Below are 18579 nucleotides of genomic sequence, written 5' to 3'. Positions count from 1 at the left end.
TTAACCCTGTCAATTCTTTGTAAACGAGTGAGAGACATCCAAGCGAACAAGAGCGTGTGTGTGTGTGTGTGTGTGCACGGTGGGTGCGTATGGGGAGAGAGTGTTGTGGTGGCGCACCCTGTTTTATGGTTTTGGAACATTCAGTCATATTCACAGCGCGACTGTAGACACCATACTATCTCTGTATACCCCGTCAAACCCTCTGCTGACTTGTAATGAAAACGGCACAGCAAATCGATTAAGTCCCTTTCCTGACGTCACTAGTCGGTCACGTGTTGATCCGCACTGTGGCTGGCAGATGGGGTCTGTGGTCTAAGGACGAGTCTCGGATTGTGGATTTTAATCAACACTGGTTAAATCGTGATACACTGTTATTAGGCTCAGGCAATCCAGAGAGGATCTAAAAATGCTGGTATGAATGCAGTTTTATGAGTGATTAGTCGGATTACTTAAAAAAGGTAATTAGATCACTTCACATAATTCGAATTATAAAGTAATAAGCGCAATATCTCGCTCTCATTAAAGAGGCGCTTGTTTTCCTCTGCTGTTGTAGTATTGGCAAACGAGAGGGTTAGCCTACGTGTCATCAGTTTAGCATTTTCAGATGTTAATGTATCTGTAATGTAAAGATTTAATGTTAACCTATCTTAATCGAGCGCATCATTGAAATCTAAGTCTGTCTCGTTTTCTATGATGCTTTTTTAATTATTATTTGCCTATATCGCGTTTGAGTCTACATATAGCCTACATAACGTGCATTATCTTTTCCAATATTTTACTCAGGCGATACATTAGCTCCCACCCCTTGTCTGCTACATTCCACTAGCATAAATCAATCACTTAAAGACACTGTAAGATACGTAATGTCGGATTTCTGTGGTATTTAACCGAATCTAAATGGACTATATCTTGCCTGACAAAGAGACCATTTCATTTACATTTTCATTTCAATTGGCTGTCAGGTGATGGTCCAAATGTCTGCATCTCTGTTAACACCTCCATCTGAGGACTCTTAAAATCCATACTAGAGTGCATTCTGTTTTCATCATCATATTTTTTATTCCAGCAGTTGTGATCAAGGTCCAGCTTTTTTCTGTGTAATTGTCAATAACACTCGCAATGGAAAGATGCTGTCAGTGAAGGGCCACTATGGTATCTTAGCAACTATGCAAGGAGGTAGTGCTGCTGGGGTTAGATCAGTTAGTTTTGCATCTTGTATGTTGTTTATTACAGTGTATTTGTGTGTTTATGTGTGTGTGTGAGTGTGGGAGGGGGGGGGGGGGGGGGGGGGGGCTTCTGTGTTGCATTATCCCAGAATCAAGTACTTTAAATTTTAAGGTGAAAGGAATCTCCTGGGTTTTTTTTGCATTCAAAGTTCTCGGCTATTGAAACCTTTTCCTTTGCAATGGAATGGAATGTAATTAATTAGTTAATTAATGAATACGCTTGTTGTGCTCTTAAGGCTATAGTGTATCTTCCTGAAAGCTTATACCAGCTTATAGCTCAGTTGTAATGGCGGAGTGAAATCTTACTCAAGAACAGTCCATATGTGTACAATGCTGATGCTCTGCAAGTGAAAGCCCATGTGTCCACTGATGGAAAATGACTATCTGCTGTTGAGCGCATTGTCTGGTTGCCATGGAGCTGATGACCTGGTTGTCTCAGAAAAACATAGAGATGTGATAGGAATTTTAAAGCCTTTTGCCGCTTAAAACATTCCTCCTTTTGAATGAAGCCAAATGATACACAGGATGTCAGAACACAACCATAAAGCTCATCTACCTTTTCTTCACATAAATATTTCTAAATAAGTATTCATTACTAATATCTGCTGTAAGGTTATATTTGGTGTATAATAGATGTTTTGATCAATGAGACTTGCATTATGGTAGGTAGGCCTACATAACTCTGAAAATCTGGAAAGTAAAACTTTTCAAGGTGCTAGTTGTAGAAACAGATCTGATTAGAGAACATGTACTTTGTTCCTGTCACGTATTGCCTGCCTTTCCTAATATTAGGTTTATGGCCTCTAATGATGTCACTCTCAGGTTTGTTTTTGAAAATCTAGCCTGTCTTTTTTGCTTAATGAGAACAATTTGAAAGAAAAAGAGATTTCAATCTCAATAGGACTAACTTGGTTAAATAAATAAAAGATAGAAGAAATGATCCTACTCATACCAAGAGATTTATCCTGCTCTTCACCAATATGGCCTTTTGAAGACATTTCTGTCTCAAAACAGTCTGATTTTCATTTGTATTGTTAATTGGTGCCATTAACCACTGACTGTTTGATTACTTACATTACACCTCTTTACTCAGCTGAAAAGTCTTATTCCTGTTGTCCTGCTATTAGTCTCCAATATATCTTGTTCTTGCGGAGAGGGAAAATGCAAAAATAATTTGTCATCTCTTTCGTCATTTGACTTAAATATGGTCAGATTGACCAATAACCAACCAATATAGCAAACTTGAGGACACATACTTGATGGTTTCCTAGTGATAGTATCCTGATGATATTGCGCTGGGAGTTTCCCCTTTCATAGCTTTCAGCAAAAGCAAACATGAACTCACCACTGATGGGCTTTTGCCATTGGGGCAGAACATGCATTGATTCAACATCTATATAAAAGTGTTTGCCCCACGGGCAGGATTCTCAAATAATAAATGATTTATATCACTCCTGATTCTGCAGGTTCTGCAACACAATACAACTGGTTTTATTTTATGTTTCTAAAAATGTGATCTTTCTTACAGGGTCTCGAATGCTTGATTTTCTTGGAAGTGGATTCTGGGTGCATCTAGGATCTTGTGGTCCTTTGCTGTGGAGAATTAAACCCCAGCATCCCCATTCCCTCCTAGTGCAGTGCAACCCTGTGTAACCATGGCAACTGCAGCATCCTGTGAGTGAGTAGCCTTTGAATTGCTCTGTTTGAAATAGTGATGCTGCATATGATTGGAGGTGTTAATGTGTGTGCCCGTGCCTGAGCGCAAGTACCTCTATTACCTGACCTCAATGTTTCAATGAAAATGTGTCTTGATTGAAATTGACCTTTGACTCGTGCACATTTCTGTAGCCGTCAAAGCTGAGTGCACAGCTAATCTACTGCTTAACAGTTTATGGTAATTCTTCAATCCCCAGTGACGTCATTGCCACCAAACCTGTTACGAGTGGCGTTTTGAATTTTTCGTCATTCCTCGTCTTAACTTGACGCCCAAAGAGTTATTCACTGGGTACATGAGTGTATGTTCTCTCTGTTCTAGATTGATCCATTCAAATCAAGCTAGGGAGGAGTGACGGACAAACAGAGTCTTGCAAACACACACACACACACACACGCACACAATAAAGGATGCAGCATGCATCTTTGACCCTGGATTGACGTATCCTGGTAACAGTTGCCATGTCGGGGTGCAACATGAGCTCATTGGAGGGCTGTGCCCTGCTGGAGCCCCTGGAGATGGAGCTGCCCGAGGCGGAGGAGGATGAGGGGGACACCAGCCTGATGCCCGTGTCTCTGCGGGTCACGTTGGCGGCCATCATGATCTTCATGATCACCATCGGCTTCCTGGGCAACTCCATCGTCTGCCTGATCGTCTACCAGAAACCCGCCATGCGCTCGGCCATCAACCTGTTGCTGGCCACGCTGGCCTTCTCTGACATTATGCTCTCGCTGCTTTGCATGCCTTTCACTGCCGTCACCGTGGCCACCACCGACTGGCACTTCGGCGTTGGCTTCTGCCGCACCTCTGTCATGCTCTACTGGCTGTTCGTGCTCGAGGGCGTGTCCATCCTGCTGATCATCAGCGTAGACCGCTTCCTGATCATCGTGCAGCGGCAGGACAAGCTGACCCCACACCGGGCCAAGGTGCTCATCGCCGCCTCCTGGGTGCTGTCGCTCTGTGTCTCGCTGCCCTCGGTAATGGGCTGGCGTGCCGGCAAAGCGGAGGCGCCGCGCGCGCCCCAGTGCATCCTCGGCTACAGCGAGTCGCTGGCTGACCGCGGCTACACGGTGCTGCTGGCGGTAGCCGTGTTCTTCGTGCCGTTCAGCGTCATGCTTTACTCGTACCTGTGCATCCTCAACACGGTGCGCCGCAACGCCACGCGCATCCACAACCACGCCAGCGAGGGAAGCTTGGGCATCAGCCACTCCAGCAAGCTGGGCCTGATGGGCCTGCAGCGCCCGCCGCCGCTCAGCGTCGACATGAGCTTCAAGACGCGGGCCTTCACCACCATCCTCATCCTCTTCATCGGCTTCTCCGTGTGCTGGCTGCCGCACACGGTGGTGAGCCTGCTGGCCGTGTTCAGCCGCCGGTTCTACTTCAGCGCCGCCTTCTACCCGGTGAGCGTGGGCGCGCTGTGGCTCAGCTACCTGAAGGCCGTCTTCAACCCCGTCATCTACTGCTGGAGGATCCGCAAGTTCCGGGAGGCGTGCCTGGAGTTCATGCCCAAGACCTGTCGCTTCTGCCCCAAGGTGCCCGGGCGGAGCCGGCGGAGAATACGGCCCAGTAACATCTACATCTGCAGCAGCGAGAGCCAGTCGGCAGTATGAGGCACAACACACATTTCCTATTCCTAAAAGAAAAAATGGAAGGGCTACACTCTCTGAATATTTACTGTGGTTGTTTCTATGGTTGTACGTTTTAAGTCACTTGATGTCAAAGTGAGGACAGTGTTACTGTGTGATGATATGATGTCACGTTTTTACAATATAATTCATCTGTAACGGTTCCCTTAATCATGATCATTGATCATGAGGGTCATGTTTGTTGGGGAGACATTCTCTGTTCCGTTCTCACGCCATACTGTTATGCTGTACTTTTTATGCAATGTGTTTTGGTTAACGGGTGGTCCGACCGTGAGGGACAGGTGTGTTCTCTTCTGTGTAATATCTCTGAAAGTGCAGTTTTGCCCCTGGCTATAAACATCCAGCCAGTGGTGTTTGTAAATGGACTACATTCAAACTGATATTTGCTTTACTTAAAGTAAAATAAAAACAAACAACAGAGAGGATTTTGAAAAGAAGAAAAAAAAAACATTTCTCTCACCCACTCCTTCATTTCAGACCAGTCGAAATGTCAAAGTAAAGTCTGGATGGAGGTGGAGGCGTCTCCCTCTCTCTCAAGTTCCTTGTCATTAGATTTAATTGTAAGGTCTTATTTCAACACAAAGATGGAGTTAGAGTGTTACTTCTTTGCTTTATTAAAGCATTGATACAAGAATGTCGTATGTGTATCCATCATGTTTTTGACAACCAAGGAAAACTCGAGCAAGGTTTATAATGGAGAATGTTAATACCACAATGAACTGTATATGAATATAAGCAATATAACCATGATTTACACAGATGTATCTTGTATCTTGTTTCTTAAAGAAATGTTTTTGTCCTGAATTGTGAGGAAAGAATGTAATAAAATCGTTTGTGTTATAACTGATGTATATAGTTCTAATCCTTTATGCAATAGCCTATTTAAAATCCTATTAGAATAGCTTTAAGCAGATAATTATTCATTAATAGCAACATTAAGCAGGCATTTAGTCATCACAGTGTACAACATTTCCACCTGTAACAGTGATTGATTGTTGTTTCATTGTTGTACATTTTACCCAGTTTGATTTTTCAATTCTCACTCTTACATAACCATCTCACCCACACTCTTTCAGTCTTAGGAATCATGTTGGATCCTGAAGCATAGTGATAGTAGATGTTACTATACTGGTATTAGTACTAGCACTAGTATTAGTAAATCATTTTTTTACTAGGACGAGAGGGAACCTTTGCTCTGAGTAAGGCACCTGTAGCCAAACAATGTTAATGAGTGAACTGAAATCTCTTTTATTTCCCTGCACCTCTTAACAGAAAAAACTGAAGGGAGCTGGAAAGCAGTGATATCTTCCCAGATGGTTTTAGGCAAATTCGCAACAGACAGATAGCAATGATAGAGTCCTAAACCCTTGTTCAAAACTTTATCGTCTGTACAATCCTGTTTCCTCAAAAATGGTTGGACCAAAGTCAAGTGAAAGTGTTCTGATAAGAAGGGACTGAATTGTTGTCAGAGAGACATTTCTCTTCAGTAAGCTCGCTGTCTGTGCTGACCTGAGGGTCATTACTTTATGTATTTTAGATGATCATTGTCATTTCTAAAGTTAGTTGTTATTGTGTATTTGTAAAGACTAGAAGAGGGTGGCACCATACACCCCTTTCACTTCAACTCCACCCACCGTGGAGGACCATTAGTTAAACATCACACACCACTTCACCTTAGCTCCCTCTGAGCCCTTTCCAGTTCATTATCTGCAGATCATGGCCCTACAATTACAGTATTGTGCAGGGCAAGGAATCCAGCGTTAATTAACCCCCCCGGGACATTTTATGGGCCAGTGGTTCTGCATTTGCAAAGCATTTTTTTTTCACAATCTTGGATGGAAGTCATTCATGCCTACATATGGTACCCATGTCAACCACGTTTACCAACAGTTTTTCAGATGTTGTTTCAAATGATCTTTAGAGGTAGAGAAAATGTATCTGTTTGGAAGTAAGAAAATGAGCAATGTAGCTATGTGATGAACTGCAACAGCTAATGCTGGCTCTAACAGCATGATTAATATCAAAATCATTAACATCGCCACAATGTTTTTCATCAACAAACAAGGCTTTACCTATTTTATTTATTTTATTTTACTTAATTGACATTGGTATAATCTGTTCATGAGGCAAAGTCAACAGAATGGGTTAGCCCAGGTTGGTTACTTAACTATACACCTTAATTACTCCATATTTACACAATTCTTATATATTTAAATGTGAATGTTACATATTTATATTTTAAATATAATAAATATTTACCTGAAATTATACACCTCTCACATATATGATCAAGGGCATCATGAATTAAGGACAAAGAGATAAAAAAAAAGGAACATAGTGGTAGGAGGTCAAGAAGTCAATTGATTGTTCCCAAACACAAGACCACAAAGGGTGCTGGAAATCTGTCTGATCTGTCAGGGTGCCAGGTATCAGGAGCTTCCTCATTCCGTCCTTCCTAAGCCCTCTCAGTCCGTGGTGCTCTTATCACTCCATGCTAAAGACTTCCTCTTGGCCACCTCCATCCAGGACGGCTGGCCTCCCTCAGAAATAGGCTGCTGGGGCGAGGACGCAGAAGCAAGTGACCTCTTCAGTGACCTGTCCTCTCTGTCTGTAGGTCTCGAGGGGACAGAGCTTGGCACCAAATCTGTGGAAACCAGACAAAACCACTGAAAATCAGCATCCACCTCACATGTGTAGCACACACATACCACAATGTATATGAAAAACAGGAGACAAAAACAGACAGGAAAAATATAAATGCACAGAAGCATGCAGAAACATGCACACAATATTCACACTAAAAACTACAAGACACACTTAAGATCCGGTACCAGTACCTGTGTCAGTCTTTGAGTCTCTGTTGAGGTGCCCTGTTCTAACTGACGTCAAAGACTGAGGTGAGGATTGGGCCTCTGAGGTGGTTTTCGATGACTCAATCTACAAAAAGACATGCATAGGAGGTATTATATATTATATAATATTACATATTATTATATAAGACTAAACAAAATACCCCAAATTTGAACATCTGTATTTATGTAACATGCCATGTTTTCTTTTGGCCATTCAAATAAAAACATCGAAAAACATTTCATGTCAGTGCATTATTAGTACAGTACAACACGCTGATTCTAGGTCTATAGTCTATTACTCTATTCTATTACTACACACGCAGAATTGGGTCTAGAGCAAAGGCAGTCTGCTAAATAGGTCAGCTGTGTATTTTTATCAGGAACACAAGTCGGAGCTACCTTGGTGCCTGCAGAGGCTCCTTTGTCTCCCCACTTCTCCAAAAAGGCAGCCTTGCTACCTGAAGGAGTCGTCCGAGGCTCCCATGCCTCTGCTGTATTTGCCCCGCTGCCTCTTCCTGAGGCAGGTTGGGGCAGATCACCTCTCTTCTTGACTGAGTTGAGTCCATCATTGTTACCTTGTGGGATGGACGGTGGAGCTGGCTGACTCTGTTGTTTTAGATGGGAAGGAGGCTTTGGGCTGGATGACAGATGTGAGGTATCTGTGGACTGTGACGGGTGGGGTATCGATTGGGTGGAGGAGGGTGGTGGTGATGGCTGTGTTTTATTTATGATGGAGGAAGGTGGTGTTGATTGAGCTGTGGCCTGCTGAGATTGAGCCTGTTTCACCAATTGTTTTGTGGAGATGTTAGGCTGTGTGGCTATGGACTGTGATGCACGGAGCTGTGTTCCTCTTATGATGGTTTGTGTTGCTGGTGATTGACTTGCAGTGGGGGGTATTGGTTTTGGATTGGATGCTGCTACTGGTAGCTGTTTTGTGATTGGCTGAACTTGGATGGAATGGAGGACAGCTGTTGGTGACTGGCTTGATTCTGTTGGTGATGCATCCGGCAGGGCGGTCTGTTTGGGCTTTCTGGTAGGCTGTCCAGATGGTTTTTCACTGATGGTAGACTGTGCTGGTCTTACAGCAGGTTGTAACACTGCAGGCTGAGTTTCAGTTGTAGGCGTGGGTTTCATGTCTGTTTGTGGCCCAGGGAACTCTGAGGGTTTGCTATTGAAAAGCTGCTGGAAGGTTCTTGTCTTCTCCATTGCCATACTCATCCAGGACACTTCAGAGGAAGCAGTCTCTGATTCTTTAACAGATTGGGCTGTAGACTTTACATCATCTGATTGTGGAGGTGGAACCTCCTTTGAGGGCAAGGGTACAGATGCCGTCTGCTTAGTTGGTGAAGATGCAGCCTTCCTCTTAATAGAGGGCGAGGGTACAGGTGCTGCTTCCACAGTGGGAGAAGGTATGAACTCCTTTTTGGCCGGAGGTGCCACCGGCAGAGTGGGTCCTTCGGGGAACTCTGGGAGTTTGCTGGTCAGGAGCTGCTGAATGGTCCTGGTCTTCTCCATGGCCATGCCTATCCATGAGGAATCAGAGCTGGCAGCTTCTGGCTCTTTAACAGGTGGAGGTGTAGGCAATACATCATCTGACTGAGATGGACTGGCCTCCTTTGAAGGTAAAGGTGCAGATGACACCTGTTTGGATGGTGCGGGTGCAGATGACACCTGTTTGGATGGTGTGGGTGCAGATGACACCTGTTTGGATGGTGTGGGTGCAGATGACACCTGTTTGGATGGTGTGGGTGCAGGTGACTCCTTGGAAAAAGATGAAGATGCAGACACAGCTGATTGGTTTGCTTCACCTGTGGGTAGTATAAGGAATTATATTAGATGGAGAATGAAAATCAGCTACAGCTAAACACTGACAATGTAAGATAATTTGTGCTTATTCGGCCCTGAAAACATGCAACATACAGTATCTAGGAATCCAGGGCAAACCAGGAATGTACCAAGAACCAGTCACAACCATGGAAGTCATGCCTACTGTTTCATACCATGTTTTTAAATAATTCTCCTTGAAAAGTTAGACTGGCAGTGATTGTTCGAGATTCTGATAAAAAGACAGTTGTTGTTTGAGCAAAACAATGGCAAACCAAACTAATTGGTTTATGCTGGTATTATAACCCTTGACCAGCTTCACAGATAACCCTAATGATTCTTGATAACCTTAAAGATTCACTTCAGTGTGTTTTACTGACTACATTTGAGCATGCCTAACCTACTTCAGAGATGTACAAATGTATTTTGTACTCCCTCCTAACACAGACAAGCTGTTGTTTTTTCAACATCTGGTTTGGTAGACTTTTTGCTGATCAGGTGTAATAGTCACGTGTTATTGAATAATGTTGACTTTTACAGCAGGTTGTCACTGAAGACATAAAAACAATCAGTTTGGGTGAGATAGAAGGAGGCATGGTCAAACTGAGAGAACAGATTTCCAAGGTTGTTGACACGTGGCTATCAAACGATAACAGACAGATTGGGCGGTTAAGTGTTTTATGAGAGGTGGTAGGGACAGCCTTAGTGGCCGTCTTCCTATAATGTCTGCCTATGTTTATGATGGCAATGGCACATGAAACTTAAAGACTCCTTTTCCTGCTTTAGGTGTGATAATAAAATGCTGATGGGTCACAAAGTAAAAGGGTAATAAAGAAGAGTGACCTTATGGCTACATGAGAATAACATTTCCCATGTTTAGCTAGAAGTGGACATGGCCTCTCTCCGTAGTCTGGATGAGTGTTTGATCCTGATTAGATAATCTTTCCCTTCAGAAACTTCAAAGTGAAACTGCCAACCATATAAAATAACAGACTAGTTGTTGCCTAATAAAAGAAACATTAACCTGTCTTTTCAGAACTCACGCAAAGCCAAAGAGAAGGAAATCAAACCCACCATCCTGTCGAAGGGACCTAGATCTTAGCCTGCTATCAGCATTGCCAGCGGACCGGAAGGATGAGATGTTCTGCCCCGCTGGTGTGGCTGTCAGAGAATCACAGCCCGGTGAAGCAGCAGATTTGATCAGAGAACCCGTCCTGTTGGCCCTTGAGACAGCTGGAGGAGCATCCTTCTTCATCGCCAAATCCAATGCCACAGCCTGGGCGCCTTGTGCTGTGCTTAGCGTGCTGACATCAGCACTATGCCGTTTAATGCCGACCTCTGACTGAGCAGTGTCAATCTTGTATTTGAGAGACAATGAGGTGGAACGCAATTTTACTCCAAATGCATTCTTTTCTCGCTCTTCCGTTGTCGGTTCCTCCTCTCCGTGTTCTCTCAAGTCTTCATGGGCCTCCTCAGCCTCCTCCACACCATCCTGACCCTCCTCCTCCGTGGCCTCCTCTCCGGTCTCATGTTGCAGAGCCGAAGACTCCCCCTGATCGGCACCACTGCTGTTCCCCCGTTGCATTGGGGTCTCTGCAGGAGCAGTAGGAGGTAGTTCTTTGGCTTTCATGTCACCCTTTTGTACACCACGCTGCTCCTGACACCGGTGGGTTAGGTATGGAACAGTTGGTTTGGTTAAGTCTTTCTTAGCTCCTGTTTCTTCAAACATACTGGTGAAGCTCCCAGTTCTAGTTCGATCTTTGTTGTGAGCCGAGGAAATAGTAAAACGTGGCGATCCAGACGTGGGTCTTTGTTGACTAGGTACTATATTTTCTATAGCTTGTGGTTTTACTATTTGTATAGGTGCTGATACTTTAGCTGGCTGTGTTAACATCCCACTCTTTAATTCCTCTTTGATTGGAGTTTTCTCATTTGTGCTAATAGATCTCAATGGAGTGACCTCTGACCTCAGAGTGACGTCTGCCATCACAGGCTGAGCTTTCAGAGGAATCTCAGTCTGCGGATTTAAACTCTGATTCCCCTTTCTGTCAGCTGTTTCAGTCTTATTCTGGAGTACTGGCATCTGAGATCCAGTGACGCACTGCTTATCATTCTCCCTTTTATTTGCTAAAACACTGGCAGGAACTCTTTGTGGAACGGCAGTCGATGGGGCACTGCTTTGGGCAGGCTTAAGGGGAAAAATACCAAGATTCTCTCCTACTTGCCTGGTGCTACCCACACTCTTTGTCTTTGGAGAGCCAGGGGCCTTTGTTCCCACAGTCTCTGAGGCCATGTGATTCTTTTTGGGATCGGCTGCTGGAGACATAACAGGGGTTGCCTCTGTTCCAGAGGTAGGAACAGAATCCATGGGAGGTTCCGGAACGGCGGGCAGTTGGGAACGAAGGGTGGACATCCCGACAACATTCTCGGTCATGAGAGGACGTGGCTGGATTGGGGGTCGTAGGGGTGAGGCAGGTTGATGTGGACCATTGGTCGCCATCAAAGACCTCTGAGTAGAATTAGGCAAATGGTTCTCATCTGGGGGAGTAGCAGGTCTCCTCCCGGTTCGTAGCACCTGGCTGGAATGGGATCGGAACCGGATGGACTCCTTAGAAAGCACAAGTCCTTTCTCATCTTCTTTGTTAGGCATGGGATGTCCCAGGTTGTTCATGCTTTCAGATCGTGCTCGAGAAGCCGGCTGCTGAAAAAGAAGTGTGAAAACAGTCAATGCAAAAAGACAAAGATATGTATGAGTTCCCTATTTTATGTGCCAATGAGAAGTGCAAACTCTTTCTTGATTTAGAACAGCATGTCCCATACAAGACAAGGCCATTAAAGAGCACTTTTTAAAAGCATTTGGTGGAAAGAATCATAGTTCCTCATCTTACTGATGTCAGCTTCCTGATTTTAGCACTGGCCCTCTGGTTCCTGGGCTTCACGGACATTCGGTGACGAGCAGCAGAATTGTCCAGGCAAGGGGTGAATTGTGCAGGGGAACTGAAATCAACCCCAGTATCCGAGGGAGCCGAGACGATTGGTGCAGTTGGGCTGCCGGTCTGAGGAGGGTGATATAATGGAGGATGACCACACCACACCGTGAGATAGATAAAAGTTATGTAAAATTAGCTGAAAGAAGTTTCTCAGTTTGAAATTCTGTAATGAAAACATGCATTGCATTCAATGGTTTGCTTTATAGTGATGATACTTAGTGACAAGGCAAATGGCTGAGAAAGGGAATACTTATTTAAGTACATTTGACACCGAAGAAACTCAAAGTAGGCCTACTATGCTTAGTTGGAGGGGGCAACTATACACTGTAGGTAATCGGTGAGAAGCCTTGTCCCATATGTGATTCACACGAATGAGAAAGGGTCCTTAGTGAAGGGGCACAAGTGAAAAAGATTTTTTCTTGACACACAGTAGAGAGAAAACACATTTTTTGTTTGCTTTTTTTGGCACAGAATATAAACAATGAGGACTTTCAAGTAGAAACTGGGAGGGGTAACAACTGGGGCCAAGACTAATTTAAACTGAATAAGAACACGCTGAACACACATTTTTTGGAGTAGTGTTCTGGGACATTGTTGATCCAGAGGGTTGACACTGTGCTATATGAGTCCCAGCCCAGTAACAACTTTTCTTTACCATTTCTCAAAGTTGAGCTGTGTTCTGAAACAGTGGTTGCTTAGGTGAGTTTAGAAAAGGCATGGTATCCTCAACGTTTCTTGCATGGAGTGTCTATCTTATGTTTAAGTCAAGCATTAACTGAATGCTTTTTCCATGTAATTGAAGGGGGTTGCTGTTACCTTGTAGGATGCTCTCTGAGGTAAAACCCCATTGAGAACGATTTCAGGAGGGCTTTGCGGGAGCCCGTCGTCTTCTGAGCTGCCGCTTGCATCCTCTGGCCTCTTAATGGACATCACAAGAGGGGGATGACCGAGACGCAGGTTCTGCTGTTGTAGTTTCATCTGTCTCACCACAGGAATGCCCATCAGCCCTCTTGTGTTTGTGCAGTACATGTCTAATGCAACATTGTGTGAAGCACTCACCTGTAAGGTTTTGATACGACTCTGCACGTTCTCTTGAGACAGAACACGTGGTGGTTCCGTTGAGGACAGACACAGGTCAGCAAGGAAGATGCTGTCATGTGACAATGCACGAGACCCCATGTTGCTGTTGTGAAAATATGAAGCCAAATTAAACCATGTGAAGCAGCAATGCACAAAAGACAGATACTGTAATGTGAAACAAAATGAAACATAAATAACATAAATAAAAATAAACATAAATGTTCATTATTTTCCTTTGACTAAATATGGAATTATCTTGATAACAGTTCATGTGTAAACAGCTTGAAATGACATCATCCCCGGCATCATCAAACCATTCATGGTGGGCAGATAACAAGTTTGATATAGATAAGAGCAGGAAAAGCTGGACAAAACATCTACACAAAGCCACCTGCACATGCTCAATAGAGATATGAGACAGGACGGACAGCTGTCAGACAGGTTTTTCGAGAGGTCACCTGAAATTCTCCTCTACGTCCAGCTCCTCATCCTTCCCTTGTGTGATGTCACTGTCTGACTGGCTCAGCTTCCTCTCCCCTTTGTCCTCTTTCGTCTTGGTCTTTCCGAAGAGACGTGTCTTTAGAGTCTTGAGTTTTGATTTCTTCTTTCCTGTGATGTTGATTAATACATTATTCAGATAATAGATTACACACACACTGCATTGTGGGTATCAGCGGGTGGTGATGAACGTTTTCAAACCTGTGGGGTCGTCACTGCTGCCCTCAAGGTCCCCTGAGGATAACTCCATTTCTTGATTTTTGTTTAGATTTCAAAGATTTGACATCTACAATGCTGTAAAGAGAAAGATACATCCATAAATCTATTCAACAGAACGACAGACAGAATGACAGGTAGGAAATCTGGTATCAATCTGTTATTACAATCTTATTGTATGTCTGGTGAGGCTGACATTCATTTCTTTACTGCAGGGGTCACATGACCACTGTCTAGACTCATATATGATGATTACATTAACTGTAACATGTAAATACAAACTTTATTTCTGCAGGGCACAAGAACCGTACTTAAATATCCTTTATCTTTGGCTAAAAGACTCAACTGAGTTTTGAATGAGCCTTGCCTACATTTCCTACTTATTTACGACACAAATGTCTTGCATAGAAATATACACACATCCACATACCGTCTGTTGTTGAGTCATTTGTACTTACAGACATGCAAGATTAGCCTATATGTTTGCCTTCTCATGTCTCGTTTGAACTAGAACAGACACACCTGTTATAATGATACCAAACCCTTTTTTACGGCGACCAGGCTAAATGCTCATTGGCTATGCTCTGATAAGTAAAAACACGCAATGCTGATGAACAGCATGCAAAGTCCATCCTCTGACCTGCCTGAGATTTCAGTGGCCTGTTTTCACGTGCAAAAAGAAGCAATGCTCTTGTTTCTACTGGGTCATTGTTTTTACAGAGGGGAACTCAATGTGAGCTCAAGCAAACACGTACCGACACATACTTTCATTGCAGTCAATTAGAGCAAAACACTGATGCCATGGAGATGTGAGTAGTGCCAATATAAAAGAGAGAGACGAGTTGAACAGACATAAAGAACAGCTCCTGAATGCTCAGCATTCAGAGTTTCAATTATCATTTAGAACCCCTAGGTCAGGTCCATTTACATTGTAAGGACTTCAACTATAGCAGTACACACCCAACAGGACAAAATGGAGATTATCCAGAGCCTTAATAACATAAAATAGAATTCCCTGTAAGATTTCACTGAGTCCTAATCCCACAACAACAGCTTAATCACAAAGTTGCTGCACATCGGAGGTATTAAAATGGCTCGGTTGGAACTACCAATCATACATCATACAAAGAAATGATAAATGGCATATACAGATATATATGAAGAAAAAGACGATCCACAAAGCTGGTTCATAAACAGGAAATGAATTCAAATCACTACATACACACATACAAAGTATATACGGCCTTCCAAGAGTAACCACAAACCGAGCCGGAAGAACTGTTAAATTCACATTCACTATTTCACTTACCCTCTGCCAACAAATATGATTTGGTAACCACTTCTCCTTCTCTCATATATCCATATACTGCTGCTCTCTCTTTACAGCACAACCTGTGCCCACAACCTCAAGTGCATGCTTTCAACACAGAATAGAGCCAACGAGTAAGGTACTATAGAGAGAGAGCGAGAGAGAGCGCGAGAGAGGATGAGAGAGAGAGAGAGAGAGAGAGAGAGAGAGAGAGAGAGAGAGCAAGAGAGAGATAGAGAGAGAAAGAGCAATGAAGGGAGGGGTAAAAAGACAGACAGACAGACAGACAGACAGACACAGATAATTTCAAGTGTAAGCGAATGAGCATGAAAGCATGCAGTGGTTGAAGGGGGAGGCAATGGCAAGACAAGGTTACCGCTTGACAATTGGTGTTGGCAGATGGAATCAGGAAATCACTCACAAATACACATATTCTCCCCCTCTCTCTCTCTCACACTCACACTCACTCACACACACACACAAACACACTACTAGCACACACAAGCACACAGTGGCCCATGGATTTAAGCTCCTTATGAAATGCTAAACTGATTTAGAGCCCAGGAATGAGAGGAAAAACAGACAAAAAGCAAAAGCCATGAGAGAAGGGGAAACGCATTAGACATGATGGTATCACACACACATTATCAGTCAGCCTAATTACCACTAACTACAGCCAAATATGAGAGAGGGAAACAGAGAGAGAGAGAGAAAAAGAAAGGAATGGTCCTGATAAATATTATACTTTTTACTTTTTATTATACAGCTTTCTGGTGACAAAATAACATATATTGCTATATGAAACAAGGTACCATTCAGTATTAACATTCTTGACAGAAATGCCCACATATTCCTTCTAAGATTGTTATCTCATAGTAGTTATGATTACTGAACTGTTAGGGGTTTACTCTAAGGTTAACCGAGCTATAAACCTGAAATTGTTAACCCTGAGGATTTGCATGTGCCAGAGGGGTTGGTATTTTTGCATGCAAAAGAATGATCAGCATGTAAAGATAAGAGGTACAATGCGTCACTGTACTAACAAATCTGTACTAACAACCTCAAGTAAGGGAATAGAATAGTTATACGTCGTTGACGCCTGTTTTTAGGTCGAGAACTTTTTTTTTTTTTAAATCAACTGGCATTGTTTTTATCAACAGGTAGGCTATTGTCTTTATGAACTGAAATTGCATCTGGCAAATGGACCATGTCAGCATGTCAAATAAGGTATAAAAGTTAAAGAAAAATAACCTTTCCATATGTGTGGTTGCTATCACACTAGAATTATGTTCTACTTAACAATGTTTACCAGTGATGCCAAAAAGAGCTCAATTTAAGACAAGCGCCCACTGGACAATCTGTCTACCTCCTCAACCACTGCTGTGATTTAACATGATAAGATGTGGGAATTAGTCAGATACCCTATAGCTAAGGGGTCTGAGAATGACTTCATTGTTTTAAAACAGCAGATTGAATTCAGTTGAATCCTTCATATATTTTGTTGAAATGTGGTGCTTCTGTAAGAGGACACATCAGGTTTCAAGGTCCTTCTGTCTTTGAACTGAAGTAGCAAGGTGTCAATAGCAATACGTTTATTAGTAGATTGCATGGTACCACTAATCCCCAAAAGCAGTGGAAAAGTCAAACATTATTCAAAGATTATCCCCAGCCATACACAAGTCTTAAGTCCTCTCCTCGTCTTTTTGACGCCAGACCAATCATTTCTGTCACGGTCCAAAAGAAGTACTTCATATAGATGACCCAGCCGCACTGTTAATACAGCTATGACATCACATGGATGTGGTCATGGTAAATGGTGACAAGTGAAACTAAATGTTTTATGCTTGATGAACATGATCGTCGTTCTGTACGTCGGTAGGCCTTACATGAAGTGCTCTGTTATTTCTGACTAATTTTCCCTTGTGTTTTTGATGACCTAGAACAGCAAGCCACTCTCTGTCTCTATATCCTCTCTCTCTCTCTCTCTGGTTCATCCTACAGAACAGAGAGAAGCTTTGCCCCAGATATACAAATCTAGGCTGGGATCAAGGGATGCCTACAAATCCCACTTTTCTGTATTGCCTGTGCAGAAGGTCAATGCTAACATCTAGGTCATGTACTCTTCATACATCATATCATATAGTTTGGTGATGTACTTATGTTGACAATATTTTCACCATATACTTTTCTGTCTTTCTGTCAAATCTCTAAATATGGCACATTTATGCAAGTGACACCTTTCTACTTTCTGGGAGAACCTGGCGGTTGCCAAATAGTGTTAAGCATGGATTCCAAATATGCTCTCTCGGCATTAAACAATCTCACATCTTAAACTCCAGTGAAGAGGAATCATGTATATTAAACTAAACTATTACAAGTAATACACTGATATGTCATAAGCTATATGCAACAATTTAAAGTCCTTTAACACGTGTGCTCCGACACGTGAGTACTCTCAGGATAGCCTATTACGTTCAGTTTTCTGGTTGATTGCTGTTGCTATTTTAGTCCTGTTTTGAGTTTGACTTTTCTATTTGAAAGCACAAAATCGAATGAGCAGAGCGTATTGAGATTAAGCAAGATTAGTGATAGATTAAATCCTGTCCCACGGGCAAGCCGTCGGAACATTTCATTGAAACAAACGTTAATGTTTCCTAGTAAAAGGGCTGATAGACCAGTCCTCAGGCTATCTTAGGCTACAATTTGTATCCTCACCAGACTTTCATTTCAGGTATATCTTAATAAATAATAGCCAACAGATGATCCTCTATCTAGTAGGCCTACCTACTAATTTCGTGGAAAAGTCTGCTTAATTGTTCTAAAACACCAACATTCCGTATGCTGACACATAAAACATGACGATTCAAAACACATTTCACTCGATAGCAGCGATTCATTTCAAACTTACACTACTTACATGTGCTCGTTGTTGTAAAATTGCTTCTATATTTTCCCACTTGAGCGCATCTGTGAGTAGTTCGCTCGGCAGGTGTTGAAGAGCTCCACCGCTGTCGTACCGCGTCAAGACACACGGGCAAAAAATTAACCCTATAACCACGGGTTTTTAAACAAACAACAATCAGGCCATAATAAAGTAATATTTAGTGCTTGTCCTCTGAATGAGACGTATAAAAAAGGACGTCTCTTTTTCTCTGGGCATTCATAGCCATAGATCTAAAGAAATGTTACTTTGACAGACCACAACACGTACAATTATTATCAGT

The 18579-nt window shown here is 42.8% G+C and overlaps 2 protein-coding genes across 8 annotated transcripts; one reads left to right on the top strand and one right to left on the bottom strand.

Annotated features, from left to right (window-relative positions):
- The first annotated feature begins 230 nt into the window (after positions 1-230).
- On the top strand, positions 231-5429 carry gpr45 (G protein-coupled receptor 45). 3 transcript variants are annotated; one of them, XM_031584082.1, is made up of 3 exons: positions 231-412; positions 2755-2904; positions 3262-5429. In XM_031584082.1, the coding sequence occupies exon 3, from the start codon at positions 3402-3404 to the stop codon at positions 4548-4550; it is 1149 nt and encodes a 382-aa protein (XP_031439942.1). In that variant the 5' UTR covers positions 231-412; positions 2755-2904; positions 3262-3401; the 3' UTR covers positions 4551-5429. The 3 variants fall into 3 exon arrangements, with proteins under 3 accessions (XP_031439942.1, XP_031439948.1, XP_012692638.1); XM_031584088.1 differs by having other exon boundaries at positions 231-458; positions 2755-2900; XM_012837184.2 differs by having other exon boundaries at positions 231-458.
- A 1203-nt stretch (positions 5430-6632) lies between these two features.
- Positions 6633-18554, bottom strand: cracdla (cracd like a). Of its 5 annotated transcripts, none has more exons than XM_031584057.1 (10): positions 18264-18554; positions 14032-14124; positions 13791-13941; positions 13312-13435; positions 13069-13230; positions 12151-12318; positions 10337-11963; positions 7838-9246; positions 7424-7523; positions 6633-7230 (listed from the first exon to the last, which is right to left on the bottom strand). In XM_031584057.1, exons 2-10 carry the CDS (start codon positions 14078-14080, stop codon positions 7052-7054), a joined length of 3969 nt encoding a protein of 1322 aa, XP_031439917.1. In that variant the 5' UTR covers positions 14081-14124; positions 18264-18554; the 3' UTR covers positions 6633-7051. The 5 variants fall into 5 exon arrangements, with proteins under 5 accessions (XP_031439917.1, XP_031439902.1, XP_031439927.1 ...); XM_031584042.1 differs by having other exon boundaries at positions 18273-18554; XM_031584067.1 differs by having other exon boundaries at positions 10337-11960; positions 18273-18554.
- Between the last annotated feature and the right edge of the window lie 25 nt (positions 18555-18579).

Source organism: Clupea harengus, chromosome 2, assembly GCF_900700415.2.
Source record: "Clupea harengus chromosome 2, Ch_v2.0.2, whole genome shotgun sequence".
Classification (NCBI taxonomy): domain Eukaryota; kingdom Metazoa; phylum Chordata; class Actinopteri; order Clupeiformes; family Clupeidae; genus Clupea; species Clupea harengus.
Note: the sequence above shows the minus strand (reverse complement) of the source record. Positions and strands in the feature narration are given on the sequence as shown.

Bases quoted from the DNA above. Each gene is read 5' to 3' on its own strand.
- gpr45 (XM_031584082.1), top strand. From the start codon at position 3,402: ATGTCGGGGTGCAACATGAGCTCATTGGAGGGCTGTGCCCTGCTGGAG.
- cracdla (XM_031584057.1), bottom strand. From the start codon at position 14,080: ATGGAGTTATCCTCAGGGGACCTTGAGGGCAGCAGTGACGACCCCACA. The intron at 12,319-13,068 runs GTAACAGCAACC...CACCCTCCTCAG, and splicing joins CTCAGAGAGCATCCTACAAG to ACCGGCAGCCCAACTGCACC. The intron at 7,231-7,423 runs GTACTGGTACCG...TGGTTTCCACAG, and splicing joins AGACTCAAAGACTGACACAG to ATTTGGTGCCAAGCTCTGTC.